General features: G+C 53.6%; 1 protein-coding gene across 1 annotated transcript; it reads left to right on the top strand.

Moving 5' to 3' along the window:
• Positions 1-5,636: 5,636 nt before the first annotated feature.
• TAB1 (TGF-beta activated kinase 1 (MAP3K7) binding protein 1) lies at positions 5,637-17,156 on the top strand. The gene is made up of 11 exons (XM_065888125.1): positions 5,637-5,663; positions 6,304-6,440; positions 6,812-6,965; positions 8,056-8,142; positions 8,641-8,779; positions 9,749-9,862; positions 10,488-10,599; positions 12,375-12,519; positions 14,086-14,308; positions 15,203-15,365; positions 16,949-17,156. The coding sequence occupies exons 1-11, from the start codon at positions 5,637-5,639 to the stop codon at positions 17,154-17,156; spliced, it is 1,509 nt and encodes a 502-aa protein (XP_065744197.1).
• Positions 17,157-18,789: the final 1,633 nt, after the last annotated feature.

Genomic DNA, 18,789 nt, shown 5'->3' with positions numbered 1-18,789 from the left:
TCGTGAGCTCCCATCGTGAAGTGCTTTTACATGAGTTGTTCCTCTGCCACGACACAGTGATGTGGCAAGTTCCTCAGTCATCCATTTTGAGTTTGTCTCCTTCCTTGTGAAAGACTAACATACTAGTCTTTTTCATAGTGTATTTCTCAATGCCGAGTGGGCCCATAAGTTGCTTGGGTAATATTTTTTTTTTCTGGAAAGTATGAATTTATTGGAAAGATTTAAGTCCCCGGAAGCCTGTCTCTGACCCTTGCGGGAGTTAGATAATGGCAGAGGAAGCACTGTGATTGCAGCATCGATGACGGGTTTTGCATCGTGGGCGACACATTCATATTGTTCATCTCACATTAGAGGACGAGTTCAATCCATCTTAATCTCAGTTTTAATCACAGACAGGATTCTAGAAAGTATAAATGTCTTCTCCTCCCATGCTTTAAAACAGCTGGGACATTTTGGGGTGCCGAATACTGGCTTCTTGGCCCATCTTTTCAGGACAGGGGACACTCCTAGTTGGGGAGATGCTTTTGTGCCTCTGCCTTATCTTATGCTTAATTTCTTCCCAGTTGGAGGCAGGAGGCAGACCCTAGAAAAAGGAGCTTCTTTGGGAAATTTACTTGCGAGGTTGCCTGAGACCTTTGTGAGGTCCTTGGTGATGGAGTTATATTAATCAGATCTAAGACATAGGGGATGATTGGCAATATCTGTTCCTTGAAATATAATTCCTTGGCAATGACCTCCTTTCTGTGGCCTTAAAGGCCTTACACTGTCCTTACTTGGGCACACACGTGCGTGCATGTGTGTAAAACGCAGGAGCAAGCCACTTTCCCCGCTGCTCACTACAGAGGCCACGCCAGCCTCACACTTCCTTAAACCTAAGTCATTCTATTTTCTACCTCAGGGTCTTTGCATCTGCTTGGAAGGCTCCTTACCCACTTTCTGAAATGGCCACTGCTCCATAATCGTTCAGGTCTGTCTCAGAGGTCACCTCCCCAGAGAGGCTTCTTCTGGCCACCTCATCTGAAAGAGCCCTCCCCACCACTGTCTGTCCCCTTACCCTGATGTATTTTCTCCATAGCACGTTCCCTTGTCTAAAAGTGCCTTGTTTATTTATCGTATTACATGTTTGAAGTCTCTCTCCCTAGAAAGGAAGTTTCAAGCCAGGACCCTCGGTTGTTTTCTCCACTGTGTCCACAGCACCTGGAGTAATGCCAGCCTGTTGTAAATGTTCAGTAAACATTTGTTGAATGAATATATGTGTTAATCAAATATACTCTCATTGCATAATGTCATATGTGGATTCCAAAGACTGAAGTTCACACTTATGTTAAGAGAGACATTTTTGTTGCTTTAAAGTGAGACAGGTCAGGATTAAAACTAGAAACAGTTTTGTGTTGCTGTGAAGCAGTTTTTTGTTTTGTTTTGTTTTATTTCCCTGTAGCTTGACCTGAAAGAGTTAAATGCTCAGCACCATCGGGAGCTGAGCAGAATTTCAGCTCTTGTTGCCGTTCCTTTTCTATTAGTAGATTTTAGTCATATGTTCTGTTGTCAAAGACTGCTCGTAGGCATTGGTAGCTTTTTAGCCCTTGTGGTGAAGTTGTGTGAATTTTTAAAGTCCCATAAAGAAGACACAAGGACTTTCAAAGACATACCGTTTCATGAATTGCAAGATTCAATATAGTGAAGATGTCACATCTCCTCAGATTGATCTATAGATTTGAAACAATTCCAATCAAAATCCCGGCAGGATTTTCTTGTCAATACAAGCTGATTCTAAAATTTATATGGAAAGGTAAAGGAACTAGAATAGCCAAAACAGTTTTGAAAAAGAATAAAGTTAGAGGCATCACACCAACTGATGTTATAATGTAGATATTAAATACAGATTAATAAAGCTATGGTCATCAAGAGCTTTGAGTTGGTGGAAGGATAGACACATAGATCAATGGAATAGAATAGAGTCAAGAAATAGACCCAGGGCTTCCCTGGTGGCGCAGTGGTTGAGAGTCCGCCTGCCGATGCAGGGGATACGGGTTCGTGCCCCAGTCTGGGAAGATCCCACATCCCGCGGAGCAGCTGGGCCCGTGAGCCATGGCCGCTGAGCCTGCGCTTCCGGAGCCTGTGCTCCGCAACGGGAGAGGCCACAGCAGTGAGAGGCCCGCGTACCGAAAAAGGAAAAAAAAAAAAAAAGAAATAGACCCATACGAGTATGGCCAGTTAATTTTTGACAAAGGTGCAAAAGGTAATTAAATGGAGAAAGGATAGTCTTTTTTTTTTAAAGTAACCAGAAGTATTTAAAATACTCTTTTTTAAAAAAATTTATTTTTGGCTGCGTTGGGTCTTTGTTGCTGCACACAGGCTTTCTCTAGTTGCGGCGACTGGGGGGGCTGCTTTTCGTTGCGGTGCACGGGCTTCTCACTGTGGTGGCTTCTCTTGTTGCGGAGCACAGGCTGTAGGTGCACGGCCTTCAGTAGTTGTGGCGCATGGACTCTAGAGCACAGGCTCAGTAGTTGTGGCGTACGGGCCTAGGTGCTCTGCGGCATGTGGGATCTTCCCGGACCAGGGCTCAAACCTGTGTACCCTGCATTGGCAGGCAGATTCCTAACCACAGCGCCACCAGGGAAGTCCAGAGAAAGGATGGTCTTTTCAACAAATACTATTGGAAAAATTGGACATCCATTTGCAAAAAAAAAAAAAAAAAAAATTTACCTAAATCTCCTGCCTTATATAGAAATTAACTCAAAATGGATCACAGGTCTAAATGTAAAACTATAACACTTTTATTTTTTATTTATTTATTTTAAAATTTATTTATTTGGCTGTGCCGGGTCTTAGTTGTGGCATGAGGGATCCTTTAGTTGAGGCATGCAGGCTCTTAGTTGCAGCGTGCATGTGGGATCTAATTTCCTGACCAGGGATCATCCTGGGCCCCCTGCATTGAGAGCATGGAGTCTTAACCTCTGGACCACCAGGGAAGTCCCTATAACACTTTTAGAAGAAAACAGAAGATATTGTGACCTGAGCCTGGGCAAAGAGTTCTTAGAGATGACATCAAAAACATGAACCATGAAAGAAAAAAAATGAATAAATGGATTTCATCAGGGTCCACAACTATTGAGCTCCCGCGCCTCAGTGAGAGAGCCTGCGTGCTGCAAACTACAGAGCCCACGTGCTCTGGAGCCCATGTGCCACAACTACAGAGAAGCCTGAGCACTGCAACGCAGAGACAGCTCACAGTAACGAAAGATCCCACATGCCTTAAAGATCCTGTGTGCTGCAACTAAGACCCGACACAGCCAAAAAAATAAGGAAAATAAATAAATATTTTTAAAAAAAGGATTTCATCACAAGTAAAATCTTTTGCTTTACAAAAGACACTCACTGGTAAGTGAATGAAATAGCAGGTAGAGACTGGGAAAAATATTTGCAAATCACATATGCAAGAAAAGACTTTTATCCAAAATATATGAAGGACTCTCAAAATTCAGTAGTTAAGAAAACAAACAACACAATTAAAACATAGGTATGAGACTTTTTAAAGAGACACTTCACCAAAGAAGATATGTGAATGGCAAATAGGCACATGAAAAGATGCTCAACATCATTATTAGCCATTAGGGAAATGCAAATTAAAGATGTGATGAGATATCATTATACACTTCTTAGAATGTCTTAAAAAAAAATACCATGTGATGAGAATGTGGAGGAGCAAGAAGGGTCGTGCGTTACCTGTGGGAGGCAAGTGGCGCGCCGCTTTGCAAAGCAGTTTGGCAGCTTCGTATAAAGTTAAACAGCAGTCTCACTCCTAGGTGTTTACCCTAGAGATACGAAGAGTTATGTTCACACAGAAACCTGCCCATGAGTGTTTATAACAGCTCTCTTCATAATTGCCAAAAACTGGAAACAGCCCAAATGCCCTTAAGGGGATGAATGGATAAACTATACTATGTCCATATGACAGAATACTGCTCTACAATAAAAAGGGGCCAACTGTTGGTGCACGCACCAGCTTGGATGGATCTCAAAGGCATAATGCTGAGTGAGAGAAGCCAGTCTCAAAAGGTTATGTACTTAAAGACATAGAGTACAGTGGTGGTTGCCAGGGGCCGGAGGGAAGGGAGAACGGGGAGTTTTTGTTTAATGGGTAGAGTTTCAGTTTATGGGGATGGATGGTGGCGATGGCTGCACAGCACTATGAATATATGTAACACCAGTAAAATGTACACTTAAAGATGGCTTGAAAAATGGTTAAGATGATAAAGTTTATGTTATATGTGTTAACCACAATAGAAAGAGGAAGAAAAAGGTTATGCATTGTATAATTTGATTTATGGCATTCTTGAAAAGACTGTAGAGTGATGGGGCACAGGTCACTGGTTGCCAGGAGTTAGGGGAGGGTGTGGCTTCAAAGGGGCAGCATGAGGGCGTGTTTGGGGAAGATGGGCTGTTCTGTATCTTTATTGTGGCGGTAGTTACACAAATCTCTACGAGTGTTAAAACTCATAGTCATAGACCTGGGGCTTCCCTGGTGGCGCCGTGGTTGAGAGTCCGCCTGCCGATGCAGGGGACGCGGGTTCGTGCCCCGGTCCGGGAAGATCCCACATGCCGCGGAGCGGCTGGGCCTGTGAGCCATGGCCGCTGAGCCTGCGCGTCTGGAGCCTGTGCTCTGCAACGGAAGAGGCCACAACAGTGAGAGGCCCGAGCACCACAAAAAAAAAACAAAAAAAAAAACCTCATAGACCTGCCCACCAGAAACGCAGTTTTACTATATGCTAATTTAAAAATAAAAACACACCCTGCTGAAGTTGCTCCAGGGTGCAAAGCACAAAACTAAAGCGCTGGAATAAATGCAGCATAAAAGCAATTGAAATGAAAAAAAAAAAATAAAAAAGCTATGAAGTCACTCCCTGTCAGTATGTAAATAAACAAAAGATGAAATTGGCCAGGAAAGCTAACCACAGGCTTTTTACATATCTGATTGCAAAAGCCTGTTGAAGTAGTTTTCACATCCTTTTTTGAAGTCTTACTGCTAACTTGTAAGCAGTTGTGCACAGTATTCGTGCTTTTTAAATTTTCAATAAAGCTTTCAATCCAAATTTTACTCTCCTTGCAGTTGAACTTTGATTTTCCCAGTTTTAGTTTGCTCTAGTTCAGCTTGGTGGGCACGGGAATGCCTTTGTGAACCAGGCGGGGCTCTCAAGTGGGGGCTGGGTGTAGGGGAGGCTTTCAGTGAGTTAGTGGATCACACCTGCGCCTTGTGTCAGGGTCGATTCTGGGGCTTAGAAAGTGCAGGTGCTCAGAGTGCCCCCCCAAGGAGATTTAGGAAATTCAGAGTCTGTGTTTGGGCTGCCTCCTAGACAGCTCTGTGTATATGTGCGTGTTTGTGTTTAAAGCTCTGTCGTGGTTATACTGAACAGCCTGCTTTGAGATCCATGGGGTAGAATGGGAGTCAGACACAGGCAAGAGTGTGGGGCCAAGTGTAGTAGGGATACACAAGAGGGCTGGCAGCCAAGCCTGGGGAGGGGCGTCCTGAAGGAAGTCTTCCTGGAGGCGGTGACTCCCGAGCCAGAGTCCCGAAGGACGTGGAGAATTATTAGACAAGGACAAGGAGGGTGTTCCACGCAGAGGGCAAGAGCGGGATGTGGACAGGGTACTGCAAGCGTTTGGTACTAGTGGAGAAGCATATGGCAGGGGGGCAGATGGGAGAGGACACCAGGGTGGAGTGGGGACCAGGGTGTGGAGACCCCAGTGCCAGGAAGAGTGACTGAGGCTGAGCTTCTAAGTCAGTTTCTCTAGGTGTGGATCTGTGTTGCTTGAATCAGTCCCCTGGGAGGAGCTGTCTACACTGCATATATCCTGAGCCCCCCCAGGATCAGACATTCTGTGGGCGGGGCCTGGAAATCTGCGGTTTTAACCAGTGCCCAAGGGATTGGAGTCAGAGCCATTGCAGTGCAAGGTGGGGACCACCAAAGAGTTTTTATACGAGGAGTTTGCTTCACTTGTGTGTGTGTGTTTCACTCATGCTCCACAGCGTAGCGCACTCCTGGAGATCCCTGCTGAGCCTTGCATGTGGGAACTCTAGTCTTTTTCAGGTTTCCCGGGGAAGTTTGTGGATTAGCCATAAACCACGCAAACCCTTCTGCAAGTGTTTGTTCATACACGCATCATTGTTTTCCAGGAGGAAGTGGAACCCTCTGGGTGGGGCTCCGGGCCTGCTAGGTTTTTGTTGGGGAAGAAAAAGCAGATGAGGTGGGGTCTGCCCTGGGTGAGAAGGTAACGCGCTTGGTTTCCTGGTGTCCTTCCCAGGAGCAGCAACCAAGCTGGACGGATGACCTGCCGCTCTGCCACCTCTCTGGAGTTGGCTCAGCCTCCAACCGCAGCTACTCTGCCGATGGCAAGGGCACTGAGAGCCACCCACCAGAGGACAACTGGCTCAAGTTCAGGTGAGAGTGCTGGCAGCGCTCTCCTGGGCACCAGAAGTAGGTTTGCAAGCAAGAGAAAGCAGTTTTGCAGCTGTTTTCCGTGGGGCTTCCTAGTACGATATGGCCCACGGGAGGTGGTGTCTGCTGCTGTCCCTTCCACATCTAGACCTCAGACCAGCTGAAGGCCTGCTACAGGGGGCAGGGGTATCCTAGAAAGTCACAGCCAGAGTGCAATGATAGTCAAAGTGGGGGACCCACGTGGGCACCTGAAGCCACAGCTGCTGTCTTTTGTCTCCCCAATGCCTTTCCTTTCTCCCCTTCACTCTGGAGCTGGCATCACTCTTCTGTGAGCCCCTGGTCTCAGGCCACCTCCTGCCCTCTCCCTCTGTCAGGAGTGAGAACAGCTGCTTCCTGTACGGGGTCTTCAACGGCTACGATGGCAACCGGGTAACCAACTTTGTGGCCCAGCGGCTGTCTGCGGAGCTCCTGCTGGGCCAGCTCAGCACCGAGCACACTGAGGCCGACGTGCGGCGGGTCCTGCTGCAGGTACTGGGGCTCGGGCTGGCTGGCCATGGCTGAGTTCCCTGGGCCTCGGCCCTGCAACTGCAGAGCGTGCGGTTAGCCCGGGGCTGGTCTGAAGGCCTCGCTGGCTCCTTGTCTCCGCAGAAGAACCAGCTCTGGGAGCCTCTTGCAGCGGCAGGGGCACCCCACTTCCCAGGTGCAGGGCCGGGCAGCCAGCAGCAGTCCTTCCCCACGCCTGGCAGGGTTGGCTCTGGACGAGATGCTCCTGGGGAAGGGGATTATGGACGTCACCTTGGACGTGGGGTATAGTGGCAGCTGCTGAGCCCTGGTAGAGACAAGGTCGTTGGGGGTGGCCCTCTCCCCCGGCGTGGCTCAGGCACTCAGTCACTGGGGGCTCCCCAGGCCCTGCCTCCTCGCTCCCGCTGGGCTTGTGCTTGTTTTGCCACTTCTGCGTTTCTGCTTGCTGCTGTTCTGGAGTTTGTCCTCCTGGCATCGGCTTTTGGAAGCAAGTCCAGGGGCACTTAGTCTTAGACGAGAAATGTGGATTCCTCTTCCTCGAAAACAGCGTTCCCAGCCATTTTCCTGCCTTGGCACCTGCGGGCCCGCGCGCCGGCCATGGCCTTAGGGCCCAGTGCCAGTGAGTGTCAGCTGGCGCCCTTGGGAAAGGTGGCAGCGTGAGCTGTGTTGAGAGGCCTTCAGGATGTGGCAGTGACACTAGCTGTCACTGACCTAGACTTGGTCTGAGCCGGGCGCTGGGTGCTCAAGGCGGACACCCTCAGTCACTGTCAGAACAGTGCTTCCTCTGAGGAGGCCGCGCTGCCTGGCCGGCAAGTGCCAAGCTGGCCGTCACCCTCAGGCAGCCTGTGCTCCCTACCTCTCTGCCACGTCCCGCCTCTCTGGTCGCTCTGCACTGCCACCTGGAAGGCACCAGCCCCACGGGGCCATCTTCATCAGACCTTGCTCTGCGGGAGCAGCAGTGCCTGGTGGTGCGCTGTGCGAAGCCCCATCACATGGTAACCTGCGGCTGATGCAACTCGTTGCCGTTAATAGCACTTCAGCCTCAGACGACAGTGGTGTTTGAACTGGCCTTTGCCGCCTTGTCCTCTGCCTCCAGGCCTTCGATGTGGTGGAGAGGAGCTTCCTAGAGTCCATCGATGACGCGTTGGCAGAGAAGGCGAGCCTCCAGTCCCAGCTGCCTGAGGTAACGTCCCCAGCCTGTGCCCCACGAGCAGCAGATCAAGGTCCAGCTTTGCTAGGAGCAAGGACTCATCTGCCATGTCCCTCCCAGGCCATTGATACAACTGGGCCAGAGCGGCAGGCGTTAGGGGACAGTTTCTGATGGGATGCAGGTGGCAACGGGTCTGCCCTCCTAGGGCCCTCCTTGGCTGGCTACGAGCAGCCATACTCTGCGACTCCACTTGGGGTGGGCATAGGGTGTGAGAGAAGCTCCTTCCAGGTCGGTCCTCGGCCCGAATCTGTCCAGGCCTCGTCACCCGCCTGCTCACGTCATGCGCAGGTACCTTCAGGGCCGACGGGACGAATTAGGTCACGCCTGGCTCTCCTGAAAGAAGCCTGCCCTGGAGCTGCAGCCAGCTTCCTTCCCGGCCGGGCCTCAGATGCTCTGTCTTTAAGGGAGGGGAGGTTGGTGAGATGCTCTCCAAGGCCCTGGCCTGCTCTGACCGCCGGTGATGGCTTCTAGGGCACCCCTCAGCACCAGCTGCCCCCTCAGTATCAGAAGATCCTCGAAAGACTCAAGACGTTGGAGAAGGAGATTTCGGGAGGAGCCATGGCCGTGGTGGCGGTCCTTCTCAACAACAGGCTCTATGTCGCCAATGTCGGTGAGCCACCTGCCTGTCCCAAGGCAGGAGAGCAGGGGAGAAGGTCAGCCTCGGGATCCGTGTGTCCTTTGGGCGGTCTGCTTCCCAGACACGGAAGACCTCCACCTCGAGCATCCTGAGACCACTAAGTGTTTCCCGTTAACTTCATAGGACGTCTCAGTCCCAGGCCGGGGCATTTGAAGTACCTGCTGAGAGGCTGGTGTCCCGGCTTGAGTCCCCCCTGTGCCCCTAACTGGCTTGTGGCCTTGGGGAGTTGTGTCCCCTCTCTGGGCTACCTTAGTGGCTTCCTTGTCTAGAAGAAGTTGTCCGGCTGTGGAAGACCCACTTGGCATGAAGGGCGGCAAGATGGGCTGGGTTTGGGCTGGAGGGTGAGAGGTCACAGGGACGTTTGGGTTTGTAGGTGAAGAAGGGCCATGTTCGAGCCTGAGAAGGTGGTGCCCTCAGGTTGCAGTTTACTGCAGGGGCTCTGGAGAGACCCCACTGATATGGTCCCTCTTCTCTTCTCCTTTCCTTAAGATTTCGTTACGGAAAACATTCAAAACTGTAATAAACAGCATTTTTATGTGAAGAGCATTTAATGAACTGCTGTGTGCCCATCCCCCAGCCCCAGCATCCTCCCCCGGCCAGCCTCACTTCATCTACAGCCCTCTGTCCCCGCGTTGTTGTTAAGCAAACGCAGACGCTGTGTCCTGCTGTCTGTAAATACTGCAGTGTGGCTCCTTAGGGAAAAGGTCTCGTTAAAATCCTAATCATAATTGTCCTCGGATGTCACTGGAAAAGTTTAACCTAATTCCTTAATATTATCAGCTCTCCCTGACTGGTGACTGGCTCCAGTGGTCTGAGCCTATTTTCTTTGCTCATTTCAAGGATTTCCACGTGTGAGATGCTTGCCTTTTCTCTCTTTTCTCAACGTGTCCTGTTCTTCGCTGTGCTCTCAGTCTTTGCTCAGCTGCTTGAATTCTTCTGCAGGTACGAACCGTGCGCTTTTATGCAAATCCACGGTGGATGGTCTTCAGGTGACACAGTTGAACGTGGACCACACCACGGAGAATGAGGATGAGCTCTTCCGGCTCTCACAGCTGGGTGAGTGGGGGGCGGGGCCTGGTGGCTCACCCTGTGCCTTCTGTTGGCCACGTAGAGAAAGGCATGAAGTGGACGGGCTGTGACCTTGGGCTTGGGACCAGCCTGCCTGGGGTTGAATCCCAGCTCTTCCACTTACTAGTTGGTGATTTTGGAACTTACTCAAGTTTTCTGTGCCTCAGTTTACCCTTCTGTGTAATGAGGATAATAGTAACACTTAACCTCAGGGTGTTGTGGGGATTGAAAGAGTTACTACATGTGAAATGCTTCCAGGAGTCTCTGGTATGCACTGTTATTGGTGGAGACTGAGAGGCCAAAGAAGTCCTGGGGCTCCAGCTGCCGCCATGGCCACCCCCTCCCTTCCCTGTGAGCCCAGGCTGCAGAGGGAGCTGAGCTGGGCGGTGCTGGATCTGCTGTCCCGTAGGGGAGGACTCTGAGCCACGGGTGTTCTGATGGGGATGGGGGCTGAGGACACTGGGGGACTTTGGGCTAACTGCCCTCCAAGGTGCCTGCTATGATTTCACTTCCTGTTCAGTGCCTCGTTTTTGTGGACATGTCTGTATCCCCTTCTTTTGGTTCTTCTTTACGAACAAACTCTGAGGTTGTCGTGTTGTTCTTCCTCTGGGAGGTTTGGATGCAGGAAAAATCAAGCAAGTGGGCGTCATCTGCGGGCAGGAGAGCACCAGGCGCATTGGGGACTACAAGGTCAAATACGGCTACACTGACATCGACCTGCTCAGGTGAGTGGCCGACCCAGCTGCCCCCATTTGTGAGACCAGAGGCCTGGGGCAGGTGCAGATTTTAGGCTCTAGGGACAAAAGGTACAGTTGAGGTAGTTTGGAGCCCAAGGAGATTCTTTCGTTCTCCCGGAGAGGCTGGTGTGGGGCAGGCCCTGGACCCAGCAGGCAGCAGGCCAGGAGTTGGGGTCCTGTAGAGCTAGGCTGGCAAGGGGTTAGGTGGGGAGCTGGGCCAAAGCCAAGGGCAGCAACCAATGCTACAGGGCCTGGCAGGAGAGGCCAGAGTTGGCATGAGCTGCCTGGTGTGGATAGAGACAGACCGAAGGCCTGTTGGTCGGTATTGTCATGACTGGGGCCAGGGCGGGGCTGCCAGATGGGTTGTCCCTTCTGGATGCCACCCACTGCTCATAGCAAACAGACGATGATAATAACGTGAGCCTTCATCCAAGCCCATGCGCAGTTTTTTACATCCATTCTCTTATTCAGTCCTCAGGCCCTATGAAGTGGGTGCTCTTATTGCCCCAGAGGTATTTTCGTATGAGGAAACTGACACATGCAGACACTAGGTAGCCTGCCTGGTCTCAGGGCTAATAGTGGGCTTAGGCAAGACTTGAAGCCAGGCAGGCTGAATTCAGAGCTTGTGTCCTGAACTACGGCGACCCTGTATGCGACAACACTGTGTGTGCGTGTGTGTGTGTGTGTGTGTGTGTGTGTGTGTGATGCCCACCTTGTGTCTTAGAAAACATGTGTTACAGCTCCTTACCCTCACAAGGTTTAAATAATTACGTTTGGAACCTTTTGTCTCTAATTTGTCGGGCTCTGTTTGCTTTATGGAAAGGTCCATCTGTGGTTTAAAACAATTCAAACAGTGCCCAGGATATGCCGTGAAAAGTGAATCTTCCTCCCCCCACAAGCCCAGACTCCTTCCTCAGAAGCTGCTAGTTTCTGAGGTTTCCTGCCCTGGAGTTTCTGTGTACGTGCGCGCGTGTGTGTGCGCTCTGCATGCACTGTGCATGGCGCGTGCTTGTTGGGGGTGGGGAGGGAGCAAGTTGCCCTTTCAAAACACCCACAAATGCTAGCATTCCGCGCCCAGTGTTGTGCACTTCACTTTTTCCAGTATAGGCACCCACGCCTCCATTCCTGCACACCTACAATTAAGGCTGGCAGCGTTCTTGGTAACAGTTGCTAGGATTCCAGTGTGTAGCTGTCAGCACTCACCTAACCCGCCCCTACTGATGGACCGGCCTTCAGGATGTTGCCAGACTCACTCTTTCAAATCCTGTTGCCAGGAACATCTTCTTGTCCTTGCCCTGTGTGCATGTGTGCACGTTGGAGCTTCCTGACATTGGCCAGCTCTGATGGTGCATCAGTTCATAGTCCCTCTGCAGCTAGAGTGTATGTGGGGCCTGGGTCAGCTTGGAGGAGCCCAAGAGGAGTGGGCTTTTAAAAGAGAACCCATCCCTCTGGCTGTCCCACCCTCCCCCTGCCACCCCCCAGCTCTGTGGACAGGAAATGCGGAGTGGGACCAGGATTGGGCATTTGACCTTGGCCGTTGTGACCCCAGCCTCGCCCTGGCTTTCCTGGCCCTCTGAGCTTTATTTTAAGCGCTGCCCTCAGAAGACAGGTCTGTTTTTCTGGTTTTCTCTCTCCTCTCTTTCTTTTCCTCTTGTCAGATGTGTGTTTTATTTTACATTCTGGATGTAGATTCTTCTCACCAGAATAAATGTCCCCAGGGGGCCATTCCAAGCACAGCTGTGCCCTCTGCTCTCTTCCCACAGCGCTGCCAAGTCCAAGCCCATCATCGCGGAGCCTGAAATCCACGGTGCACAGCCCCTGGATGGGGTGACTGGCTTCCTGGTGCTGATGTCCGAGGGGCTGTACAAGGCCCTGGAGGCAGCCCACGGACCTGGGCAGGCCAACCAGGTGAGCTGGGCCCGAGCAGAGCATGGCTGGCCAGCCTGCAGGGTGGCATGCTCCCCAGAGCTCTGATTCTCACATGCTTTCACCAGACATCTTCTCTGGGTTCAAAGTTGGGAGAAGAAAAAGCCCAGAGTTCCAAGAACACCCATCCTACCCAAAAGCTTTGCTCATCTGGGCTTGAAGCAGTTCCAGTCCCCAGGGTCCTGAGCAAAGCTAAGGGAAGAGGGTGAGGGAAATGAATTTCCACAGGCACACGTGGCTCTGGAGACTGTCTGGGAAGGGCCCGGGTGGGCCGCGGAGGAAAGCCCAACAGGGGCGCAGCCTGGTACATAGAACGCTGGCCAAGGAGTCGTGAGGCCCGCCCAGGTCCCGCTCCACTGCCTCGGTCGCTTCCCTCTTTGAGTTGCAGATGATATACAGTTCATTCCTTGTTTCTGAGATGGGGATGATGACATCTGCCTTTGTGGGGTTGTGATGAAGGCTGGGCGTGGTAGACATAGGTTCTCAGCCAGGGGGAGCTGCTGCTTTTTCCTACACCTTGGGATGCACATGTCAGACGGTCGTCACTAAAGCGGGACTTGGAGGCAGTCACATTGAGGATGACCTTGAAGGGAAGCTGCCTTTACCTGACCTGGGCTTGCTGGGTCAGTCAGAGAAGTTCAGCTTGTGTTTCTCCTTCCATCTGTGATTCTGGTGAGAAGGTAACCTTTTCTGCTCTGTCCTAATTAAAAATAATGAGGGCAAGTCTTAGGCGCCTCACTGTCTCCTAATACCTGTGTTCAAGGTTTTTCATCTATTTTATCTCATTCCTTCCAGTAGCCTTATAACATGGTAGGGGCAGGGGCTCACTGCCATGTCAGGCTAGGGAACTTGGGGCTCACAGAGTTCAGGGTCTTGCCTGAGCAGACAAAGCTGGTCAGTGCTGGAGCTGAGCCCCCCGGATCGGGCCCAGGTCATTTCCTGTTACCTGCCAGCCTGCCCTCCTACCTCCAGGAGACTGCAGCCAGCCATCATGTAGAGGATTTTGTGTTTATATTTTTTATCTTACCATAAATGTGATCTTTTTTTCCTTTCTTTGCTCTTCGTGATAAGACTATCCAGTGGCTTCTGCTGGGTTCTAGAATACACGGGACAGTGGACTTCTCTGAGGGCAGGGACCCTCTCTTCATCCTGTATCCTCAGTTTCTGACAAAATCGACATATCATCTCCCACAATAAGTTTGTTCCAGGAAAGAAAGCCGACAATTTGTACTGAGCTTGAAGTGCCCTCACATCCGTTATGTTATTTAATCTTCACTGTAATGCAGTGAGGTGGATATTATCCCCCATTTTTTTGGTGTGTGGAAGCCAAAAATCAGAGAAATCACAAGGTCACACCTTTTCTAATGAGAAAGTTCCAAAAGAATTATCCTGAATACCTTGAGAAGCTCAGGTGGCAGGCTTGGCTGGTGGGGACGTCCACTTGCTTGGCTGGTGACCCCTAAGTGTCCTGATTTGGCTGTGAAGGTGTGGCCTACACTCCCTGCGCCCCCTCGTTGCTCACCAGGTTTGTGCTCCCGTCGCCCCCAGGAGATCGCCGCCATGATCGACACGGAGTTCGCCAAGCAGACTTCCCTGGATGCAGTGGCCCAGGCCGTGGTGGACCGGGTGAAGCGCATCCACAGTGACACCTTCGCCAGTGGCGGGGAGCGTGCCAAGTTCTGCCCAAGGCACGAGGACATGACCCTGCTGGTGCGGAACTTCGGCTACCCCCTGGGAGAGATGAGCCAGGCCGCACCTACCCCTGCCCCAGGTATGTGTGCCGCAAGCCTGTGCCCGAGGCCACGGCCTTGCTGCCTGGGGCGGAGTGGAGTCGGGAGGCCTGGCTTTGAGCAGTTCCAGGCCCGGCCCTGACTTTAAAGCTGTCTGAGCTGTGCTTATTTTTCCCTTTTTGTCTGTGAAATGAGGACAATACCACCTGCCCTGGCCTCCTTTGAAAGACCTGAGGGCGCGGGAAGCACTTTGCAGCACCACGGGCCGCATATTTCCTTTCGTCCTCATCAACAACCCTTTTACAGAAAGGAAACTGAGGCCCTAGAAGGAAGGGACCCAGCCGAGGTTGGGCATGTCAGAGGTGAGGGAGAGACGCTTTACTCTCTACCTTCTTAATTCTGAATCATGTTGCCCAGGAAGAATTATTCTTTTGTTCTCCCTCCCAGTGCTGCTTTAGTGTCAAGACCATCAGTTCCTGGGGGCTGCATTTCTTCTTCTTTTTTTCAAACAAGCAAGCTCTAGCACTCAGGCATCAGATGGATTTGTTCTCCCACGGACCCCGGGGTTACTGGAGTTTCTCTAGCTTGTTATTGCAACCGTATTTTTGTTGGGCCAGCCTCAACTAGCAGCATACTTAGCCCTTGGGTTAAGGCACCGTGGGAAGCCAGGCAGTAGCCCTCCCGTGGGGCAGCTCAGCACTTCTCTTCCTGCCTTGAGCACCGGCATGCTTTCCTGCTGAGCCGAGGCCCCTGCCTGGCCCGGAAGAGTCTCTGCCGCACGTACGCCTTCGCTGTCCTAAGGGGCAGAGGGTCAAGCTAGGGGATCCAAGCCGGGCCACCGCCTACCTTCTCGGGCCCTGGAGCGGCCCTGTTGCTGCCACCCCAGGGTCCCCCCGAGCTGCGTCCTGTAGCCCACCACTCTCTTCCTCCCATAGCTGCAGGAGGACGCGTGTACCCTGTATCCGTGCCTTACTCAAGCGCCCAGAGCACCAGCAAAACCAGCGTGACCCTGTCCCTCGTCATGCCCTCCCAGGGCCAGCTAGTCAACGGGGCCCACAGCGCCTCCACCCTGGACGAAGCCACTCCCACCCTCACCAAGTAAGCGGCCACCCCCAGCCCCAGCCATCACAGGCCTGCTTCCTGGGCACAGCCCTAGGTCCCTGGACAGGAGTGGCCGTAGGGCCAGGTCCTATGCCTGAGGAACCTTGGATGAGACGCCCTGAGGTGTGCTGGGGTCTTGTTCCTCTCAAATCCCCCAGTTCCATCCCTGGGGAGGCCTCCGTAGCCTCCCAGGCGGGACTGCAGGTTCCAGCAGCTCCTTGAAGCCGGAAGGTAGGGGGTGGAGACGGGCAGCTCAGGCTGACTGCCTGCTGCTCATTTCTTCTTGCAGGTGCCATGTATTCGTTTTCATTTAATGGGAAGGTTGTCCTCTTGTTCTTTTCTCTTCTCCCGTCTTGGAGTGTGTGATTTGGGGGACCTCCCCCATGGTATCTGTGCTTGTGGGACATTGTTTGGCCTGTGCCGGCTTATGAGAGCCAGTGCTCTCTGACTGAAGCGTCCGATTTTAGCTTTGAAGCGAGTTCTCTAGTTTCAGGCTGGGGGAGGGGTGGAGGCAGCAGGGGGTCTGGAGCCTGGGGGTGTGGTGGGCGGGCCCCCTCCTCACTCCTGGCAGACCTGCCTGACAGGTCGGGTGTCTGCCCCGCCCCCTCCACGTCTGGGGAATGTACCCCCCACCTGCCACACCAGGGGGCTGGGCTCTGGTTTCCACATTCCAGCCCTGCACAGAATAATAGAGGTGCCCCACCCAGCCCACTCAGGATCTGGCCGGTTGGAAGGGCCACCGGGAAGGTTTCCCTGTGCCTCGCAGGGGGCCTTTCCTTCTCCCTGCCCCCAGGCTGCTGCCGCCGCCGCCCCTGTGGGCTGGACGGGCCTGCCGGGCAGCTGCGTGATGGGCATCCCAAGCGTTGTACGGGTGGCCTCCCCACCCCTGCAGGGCTGCTCAGAGGAGCCACCAGCTGTGTCCACAAAGGCAGGGCGTGGAGCAGCCATCCCAGACCAGGCAGGAGAACCAGCCATTTTTCTGTGCCTCCAGCTCCCTGGGTCCCTCCATCCTGTGTCAGAGCTTAGTTGCCCCCCCACCCCGCTGCCGGGCTGGCCCAGCTCTGAGTGCTGGGAGTGTGCAGGACAGTGTGTTAGTAGGTAATTCCCAGATGTTGCAGGCTGTGTGGCAGAGGGTGGGTGCCCGGGGAGCTCTGGGAACGTGGGGGGTCCGTCCCCACCCAGCTTGCAAGAGAAACGAGGAGGAGGGAGTAGGGAGGTTTTCCGGGAGAAGAGCCCTGGCCTGCCTGTGACCAGTGGGGTTTGGTCTGGGATGGATTTGGAGAGGTTGGAGTGGGTGGCACCCAGCTCGGTGCCGCTCCGCGGGTGGCAGGTTCTGCATCCTACGCAGTAGCCGCTAGCCACGCGTGATCATTGAGCACTGAAGTGGGGGCTCCATTTGTTTCATTCTAGTTAATTTAAAGAGCTACATGTGGTTAGAGCTTCAAAAATACATTTGACTTTTCCTCTGCCCCGAAGGACATCTGGCCGGCTGGCCCTTGTGGTTGCCTTTGTGGCCTGTGCCCTGAGGGGCTGGCCAGACGCCACGGCCCATCACTGATTTGCCCCTGTTGTGCTCCCAGCCAGAGCCCGACCCTGACCCTGCAGTCCACCAACACGCACACCCAGAGCAGCAGCTCCAGCTCTGACGGGGGCCTTTTCCGCTCCCGGCCCGCCCACTCGCTCCCGCCCGGCGAGGATGGCCGCGTCGAGCCTTACGTGGACTTTGCGGAGTTCTACCGCCTCTGGAGCGTGGACCATGGCGAGCAGAGTGTGGTGATGGCGCCGTAGCCCGGCCGTGGAGTGCAGCCTGAGCAGGACCTTGCCTGGGGACGGGGCCCAGCTCCGGGCCTTTTCCTGCCATTTGCCTGTGCCCCGGGGGCCAGCGGGGGCCTGGTGCTCAGCCTGCGTCGTACTCTCACTCCACAGCCTGCGATGCTGTAGAGAATGTTCTCTCAGTGCACCAACGCAGACCGGACCCCTTGCCACGGCGGCAGCACAGGGGCCGGAGGCTCAGTCCCCCGGCAGCCTCAGCCACGACCATTGCTGTTTCTCAGAGCAAGGGGCACAAGTGCGGCAGCCCACGAGCCCCGCGAGTGGCAGCCACTGCTTTCCCAAGGCCACCCCCTTCCCGACACCATCTCCCCTGGAGGAGCCTGTGGCCACTGCTAGCGCCCCCTCGCCTTCTCCAGCCGGCCTCCAGAGTGGAACCCCAGTTGGCGTCTGTACCTTCGAGGCCTGCACCCGTCCCTGGGCCCCGTCCCTAGGCCTCTTTGGGCTCAGGGGCACTGGGATGGCTGCAGAGGGGGCAGTCAGGTAGAAAGGAACCAGAGAGAACTGGTCCAAGAGGAGCACTGGTCCGGGAACCCACCAGAGTGGGCAGGCTGGGCAGGGCTGGCTCCCCAGGGCCGGGTGAAGAGGGGAGGTGTGCCCGGCCTGAGTGGGGGCAGGGGCCGCCCTTGTCAGGCCCCTCCGGGAGTGGCGAGGCCCTGAATCAGGGTGAGCCAGTTCTGCTCTGCTTTTCCCCGCTGGAGCTGGGGAGGGCCCCAGGGTGGGAGCTGCTAAGACTGCAGTCTTAACCACTGACTGTGAGTCTCTGCCAGCTCCACGGTAACAGACAGGTCTTAGGCCAGGCCTCGGGGCTCACTGGAAACAGAGAACAGTGGAGAATGGTTCCAAAAGGTCCTGGAGACCGGCTGCTCTGGGTGGTCGAGGGCTTTGGAGACATGCACTGTTCTTACAGACACTTAGGGTCGGGATCAGGCCAGCCCAGGCCCTCAGTTAGACCATTTCATGCATGTTCTCTGCCTTCATCGGGGAAGGGGTGCCACCAGGGCTGTCAGCTGGAATTGCCCTTCGTATTTTCAGAGGAGGAAGCAGGCCCAGGAGACTCACACCTTGTCCAAGTCACGCAGTCAGTGGTGGAGCAGAACTCAGACTTTCTTGTCAGTCTCTGAGGCCCCCCTGGGTTCTTGCCAACACCCCCCCACCTGGTGCCCAGCCTCCTGCCCCATGATGCCCCAGACACAGCTCACCAGGAACTGGCTGCTGTGCACGGCCTCCAGTGTGCTTGGACTCTGAAAAGTCAAAGGCCAGTTCCAAGGTTCCGTGTTCGCCCTGTGGTCCAGGAGCATGTTTTCCTGTGGCAGGGCCGGGCCCACTGTGGTGCCGGTTTCCGAGGGGAGCCGCGGCACGAGCAGACGAAAAGCGGATCTCAGCAGAGGGCCCTGACCCCCTCCACCACGAAGCCATCTCCGTTGTGCGGGTGAGCAGATTTAAAATCAGTCACAGAGGCTTGGGCACAGAGGGATTCTCTTCCGAGAATGTCTCTAGAGATAGAATCACCTTTTTACGGCAGTAAAGAGATAATAAAGGGTGGTATAATGTGTCGTGCTGTTAATAGTCTACGGGTGTCTTGTGTAGC

Source organism: Phocoena phocoena, chromosome 11 (genome assembly GCF_963924675.1).
Source record: "Phocoena phocoena chromosome 11, mPhoPho1.1, whole genome shotgun sequence".
Classification (NCBI taxonomy): Eukaryota; Metazoa; Chordata; class Mammalia; order Artiodactyla; family Phocoenidae; genus Phocoena; species Phocoena phocoena.
This window is presented reverse-complemented; position numbering and strand designations above follow the sequence as displayed.

What these genes read in the sequence shown, in the direction of transcription:
- TAB1 (XM_065888125.1), top strand. Translation starts at nt 5,637, where the DNA reads ATGTGGACAGGGTACTGCAAGCGTTTG. An exon ending in GACAACTGGCTCAAGTTCAG is followed by an intron (nt 6,441 to 6,811) that starts GTGAGAGTGCTG and finishes TCCCTCTGTCAG; the next exon opens with GAGTGAGAACAGCTGCTTCC. An exon ending in TGCGGCGGGTCCTGCTGCAG is followed by an intron (nt 6,966 to 8,055) that starts GTACTGGGGCTC and finishes CTCTGCCTCCAG; the next exon opens with GCCTTCGATGTGGTGGAGAG.